Source organism: Manis javanica, chromosome 10 (assembly GCF_040802235.1).
Source record: "Manis javanica isolate MJ-LG chromosome 10, MJ_LKY, whole genome shotgun sequence".
Lineage (NCBI taxonomy): Eukaryota > Metazoa > Chordata > Mammalia > Pholidota > Manidae > Manis > Manis javanica.
In genome coordinates, this window is record NC_133165.1 from 42,665,527 (window position 1) to 42,671,526 (window position 6,000).

The 6,000-nt window shown below is 47.3% G+C and overlaps 1 protein-coding gene and 1 long non-coding RNA gene across 8 annotated transcripts in view; one reads left to right on the forward strand and one right to left on the reverse strand.

Moving 5' to 3' along the window:
* CRCP (CGRP receptor component) overlaps positions 1 to 1,289 on the reverse strand; it is a 54,817-nt gene extending 53,528 nt beyond the window's left edge. For 5 of the 7 annotated variants that reach the window (XM_037002910.2, XM_037002911.2, XM_037002909.1 and 2 more), the window contains exon 1: positions 1,155 to 1,289. In XM_037002910.2, the coding sequence (XP_036858805.1) occupies positions 1,155 to 1,162 (8 nt within the window). In that variant the 5' untranslated portion in view covers positions 1,163 to 1,289. The remainder of the gene's footprint in view (positions 1 to 1,154) is intronic. The other 2 variants (XM_073215234.1, XM_073215235.1) reach the window with 1 other exon arrangement.
* LOC140844062 (uncharacterized) lies at positions 251 to 4,006 on the forward strand. Its single transcript, XR_012122219.1, has 2 exons — positions 251 to 957; positions 1,048 to 4,006. It is a non-coding gene; the product is annotated as an uncharacterized lncRNA (long non-coding RNA).
* The last annotated feature ends 1,994 nt before the right edge of the window (positions 4,007 to 6,000 follow it).

A 6,000-nucleotide genomic window follows, 5' to 3' on the forward strand; every position in this document is an offset into this window, starting at 1 on the left:
GGCTAAGGAAGGAGGGCTAGACTTTTGGTCTAAACGATTAGATGGATGATGAGAGGAAAGGGCTACAAATATACTTTTGGGAATCATCAGCATACAGATGGGTAAAATGACCAAGGGAGAGAGTGTGGCAATACATGGTCCCAGAACTGAGCCCTTAGATACTTGAACATTTAGAAGCCAAGCAAAGGAGGATGTGAAGAACCAGAAAAGGAGACTGAGAGGTAGCAACAGGTAGACATGTAAAGTGGGGCCAAGGGATTTTTTAAGATGGGTAAAGTAAGGTAGGTTGGTATGCTGACAGGAAATGCTCTAGTAAAGAGGGAAAGAGGGAAAAATTGATAATGATGGGCTACAGTTATACATATATGAATGTTTTCCAAGTTGCAGATTAAACCCCATTAGTGTATTGCAAAATCGACTTAGTGGTCAATATTCTTTTTTAATAAAAAAGAAGAGGCAATATGAGCTTGTACTGCATTAAGTATTGCTTCATGACGCTGTCACTTCGGTTACATGTATATACTGTGTTCTTTCAAAAGTCTGAAAAATACTAGTACATATAACCATTAAATACGAGGCAGAAGAACATAAAGGAAAATGTCAGTATTAAATAGTGTCGAAGAGAATACAATATAGGTATACCTACAAGTTAATGTCAATCACGTAAAACACACATGCATGATAGCTGTAAACATTTGCATTTCCGCGCCGTGCAGCACACAACGCACGTTTCTGCCGTCCCAGACCTGGCTCAAGCACGTCCTTCTTCCCACAAAACCCGCCCCTTCCTTCACAGGCTAGCTGCTCCTCTGCTGCATCCTCAGTCTCTATCCCAGCATTCAACCATCTTTACTTCAGATACTTCCAGGCTTTGTAACTTGTAAGTCCCCCCGCGGATACGGTGCCGGGCCCCCGTCGGACCTAGACTCTCCAGTAAATGAACAAGGGAGGCAGCAGGCAAGCTGAGACGGCCTCGCGTCGGCGGCAAGGGGTGGGAGTGGGGCGAAGGTTCACAGCTCAGAGCGAATCCCTCTTCCCCACCTCCAGCTCCGTCGCCTCCCCCACGCGCCCGAACGCGGAGTCGCCCCAAGCCGAAGTTTCTCGGCTTGCGGCTGCAGCCGTCCCCCAAGCCGGAATGCGCCCGGGCCGCTTACACTTCCATGTCGACTCCGCCTCGAGCTTCAGGCCACCAGCCGACTCCGAGCGCAAGCAGCGCCCTGAACCACCTCGCTCGTCCGCTCCCGGCGCCGGTTCCGCGCCGCGGTGCACGCTGGGATCACCGCGCAGCTCGCCGGGAGGCTGGAGGACCAGCGGGGACCTTCCGAGCTGCCGGCCCCGTCCTTTGGTCCCCAGGCCCGTGTGCTCCTTCCTCCTCCAGCCGCGCTGCACACTGTTAAGGGTTTGCAGGAAGAGCTAAGTTTATGTTTTCGTGGCCTGGGTCATAACAAAGTATTAATAGGCGTAGTTTACAAAGCCGTAGTCTGGTTGATAGGCCTTTGCGGCGTTAAAATCCCACCCCTCGGAGAGTGGTGATGGCGAGAAGTGAAGTAGTTCTGGGCTTCAGGAAATGCTCTATTTCATGATCTGGGGGCTGGGTACGAAGGGCGTTCAGTTCCTGAAAATTCAGTTAGCTGTGTCTAGGTTGTAATTGAATACAATGTTTTAAAAGGTGAAGGAAAAAAATCTCCCCCGTTTTCATTCTTTTTTGAGAGCTTTCTGGCAAAAACAAAAAAACATAAAGAGCCTTAACAAACACAGTCTTTAGACTCCAGCCTTACTAGGAATTTATCCAAAGGGAATTTATCAGTAAAGCTTGAAGAATGGTGGATCTGTAGTGATGGTGGATCTGTAGTGATGTTTTTACTGGGAGATAGCCTAAATGCTCAACAATGGGGAATTGACATATGACGTTTCAGCCATAGGATATAGCGCCATGAGAAGTCATGCAGGATATTTTCTATGCTGGAGAAATGCTCAAGATAAGACAGGAAATGAAGTGACTCTAATAATATAAAGGAAAAAAATGCATAGGGAAAAATACTTAAGAGTAAGGGAGGTAGAGTCACCTAATCCACATTTTAAGTCTTAAAAAAAAGTGAAAGCTCCATGTCCACTGTCCTCTGGATTTTTTGGTATGTTTGAACTATTTCTTCAAGACAGGAAGGAAATGTACCAAAATACTAGCAGTGGCAGCTGTCCTTAGGTAATGAGCCAATTGCTAATTCTTTTCTGCTTTTTTATAGTTATTATTTACTAAACTCATTCTTTTGCAAGGTCCTTGCCAAACACGTTGTTATTCCATAGTAATAACAGTTAATGGTGCAGGCTTGCAATCAAACACCCTGTGATTTTGTTTACCTCATCACTTTTTAAGGGGCTGTTTGACTTTGGGAGACTACTTAACCTCTCCTAACTTCAGTTTCCTCATCTGTAAATCAGAGGTTTGATAGGTAATCCTTATAAAGTGCCTGGCAAAAGGTAAGTGCTCAACAAATATTAATATTGTGACAGTACACCTGTTACGCAAAAAAAATAGACATGAGTGGGGTGGAGAGAGAATAAGGGTAGTAAAGCCCATATAAATCCAGGGAAAGGAAATCCCGGGACAAAATATCCCTAAAAACCAAAATCAGTCAAAGGGAGAAATAAAGTTTAAAACCCGTTTATTGCTCACAAACTGCAGTCCCAGGCCATCTTTCTTCTCTACTCAAGCAGCCACACCACTGGCCCACCCCCTCACCTCTCAGGTGCAGATAAGCCCTCTGTTGCCCAGGTAATCACCCATTCATATGGAGATCAACTTCTCCACCCCTGAGGAAAGATGCAAATGCACTAAAGCCATACTTCTTTCCACCTCTGAACACCTATTGATATGCAGATATACTAAAGCCAGGCGAGATATTCTGGAAATGTTACAATTTTACCCACAGCCCACTGAAAGTGTCTCAGAGAGTTAACCAGACAAAACCAGAGCCAGAAAAGACTCACAGAGTTAATGAATTAATCAGTTGAAGTTTCAAAGACAAAGAACTTGGAATGTCCAGATATTCCCCCATGTCTCTTCATTGTACCAATTAGATTATGCTATTGTAAAATTTATTTAGCCTGCAAAAAAAAAAAGGGCCCATCTTTTTCTTTAACTTAACCTATATGCTGTTTTTTTCCTCTTCTTCCTGCTCCTTAATCAAGTAACTCTGTAACCAGGGCAGGAGACAGACCTAGGAAATGTAAATAAACCTGTATGGACAAAGAATGCCAGATCTAGAACAACATAGTCACGTAAGTATCCCTATCCTTAGAACAAAACTTCAAAGGAGTTATAAATCACTCGTATATATCATACCTTATGCTGACTCCTACCCAAAAAGCCATATGAAACCCCAGACCCTAAACCCTTAGAGGTCCCTCTTCTCTGAGATTGCCCACACTCCCCTTTCTTCAAGTGTGCACCTTTTGCCTTAAACTTCTCACTGCTCAATTTACTTTTGTCTCTGCACTTTTCCCGTGGTGTCCTTGTTACTTTGCTACTTCATTCTATTTTCCAGATTTAAGCACAAGTCTCTGTCCTACTTTAGATAAGTAGGGAGGGGCTGCTGAGAGCTCTGATTTGAGTTTTCAGGTTCCCATTGCTTGGGGTGACCCGGGCAGAACTGTAGCTGTATGATTGTGCTCTTTAGTAGCCTGCCTGAAAATCTCCTTTCTTTACTTTGGGAAGTTCTCAGAACATAATCTCACTCCATCCAGTGCTCTATGGCTCCCCCAAATCCTGGGGTAAGGGGGGACAGGGACTCAGTTCCCACACTGTGCAAATTCAAGCAGACTGGATGCCAGGTGACCCTGGCTTTAGGAGTTGCCTAACGCTGAGCAGGAGCTCAATAAACTTCCCTTTCGGCCCTCTGTTTTTCCTTCCCCTCTGCTTTATTCAAGTAAACCTGCCTTTGTCTATCTTGAATCTGGCCAGCTCCTCCCTTCAAGTGTATTCAAATAAAACATTGACTCTGCTTCACTACTGTGTCTCTCTTCTGTTCAGTTCTTTGTTGGCAGGGACAAGAAGGGAGGAGAACAAACTCAACCCCCAACAGAACCATGACATTCTATGAGGTAGATTCCATTCTTACTCACATTTTACTATTAGGAAGCAGGTAGGCTTGGAGAGACCATGATTTGCCCAATATCATTTATCTGGGAACTCGACCAGGAGGGATGCAACCCCAGGCAGACCAAACAAATGCAGAAGGTACATTAAATTGTTAATAGTGACTGGTGATTGGATAAATAAAATTTGTGGGATATTAGTACAAATACTATTCATCAATAAAAAGGAATGGAGTGCTGATACTGAAGGGCTCCCACCAGTAAGATGGCAAACTTCCAGCTTCTCTTGGGGGTGGGAGGGCCTCGGTTCCCACCGGCACCACCTGAAGCCCAATCACCTCTCGCCCCCCTCCCAATCCCAGCACCTAGCCAACAGCCAACAGCCCCGTAGAAGTAACACCACAACCACAATCACCCCATTCCCCTTCCTATATAACCCAGCACCTTTCCCTAATAAAGCGGAATTCTCTGGTGAATTGCTGCTGTGTGTCGCTCCTTTCCTTTCATTGGTGCCGAAACCCGGGGGACGGGACACCCCAACTGGGCCCCGTCTTCCCCCCGACACCAGCAGCAGCTTGTCCTCGTCCTCTTTTTCCGGCGCTGGCTCATCACACTCACCACTCCTCTCTGGCCTTTAGGTAAGTTTTCCCCCCAGAGTGGGCCACTCTTCCCCGAGCTATCGCAGTGCCATTGACCATGATTATCTGGCAAGGCCCTGACGCTCAGAGACGAGGAGGGAACTCTCCCCGCCTCAGGCCCCTCCTCCAACAGCCATAAATCCCTGCCTCAGGCCTTCACAGCTGCGGCAGACCCTCGGGCCCCCTCTCCAACAGCCATAAACGAGGTGACCCCTTTGTGGATGAGAACACTCCCTCTTTCCCCCCTCCTCCTTCTGTTCCGGCCAAAATCTGTTCTGTCTGCCGAAAACTCCTAGTACTAGGTACCTCGTGACTCCGGCACTCTGCCTTCTTAGGGAAGTCTGGGTGATGACCCACACTTCCTAAGAAATACCGACTCATATACGTTTCCGCAGACCACCAAGGATCATCGGGGACGCCCTTTGTCTCCTTGCAGTCTGCTTCCAGTCCGAGGATCTCCGTTTGTCTTCCTGTTTGTCTCCTTCTCTGTCCTTTAGCCATGGGAGCCTCCTCATCCCTCCCTGAAAGTTCACGTCTTGAATGCCTGCTTAAGCATCTGGCTACCCTCTCCCTGACACCTGATATAAAACCAAAACTTCTCCATAAATATTGCTCCCAAGATTGGCCGACATACCCCCTAGACAATAACAACCAATGGCCCGCAGGGGGAACTCTTGATCCTAACATCACTCGCAATCTCTTTAACTACTGCCAGCGCCTTAAAAAATGGAAGGAGATTCCCTATATCGAAGCTTTCCACCTCCTCCCCCACCCCGCCCCCTCGCAAGTTCTCCTAGCCTGCAAACCGCCGCCCCCCAGAAGCCTCCCGTTCACTCCCTTCCCCTTCTCCTACCACAGCCCTTCTCCCTTCCTCCCCCACCATCTCCTGCCCCATCTCACCTCCTCCACCTTCGTCCCCTGCAGATTAAGCCTGAGCCTTTCAGCCCCCCTTTAACTAGGTCCAGGGGGCCTCCTCCATCTTTGCCCTCATCTCCTCTGTTTCTCCTCTGTTAGGGACCGCCTTTGTCTTCTCACATGTTTGTAGGGAGAATGGGAAAGCACCTTCCCCCATGTCTGAACGCATCATGGGAAAGCACAAGCTAGAGAACAACCGGTGCAGTCCTTGGGAGTTATCTGTGCACAAAAACATATCTTGTCCTCGAAGATGAGCCAAGACTCCTCACTCTGAAAATAGGGAGACCTTGAAGATGTGTAGAAACAACGCCCCTGCTTCTAGCTATGCCCTTTTCCCACTTGCCGATGTGGC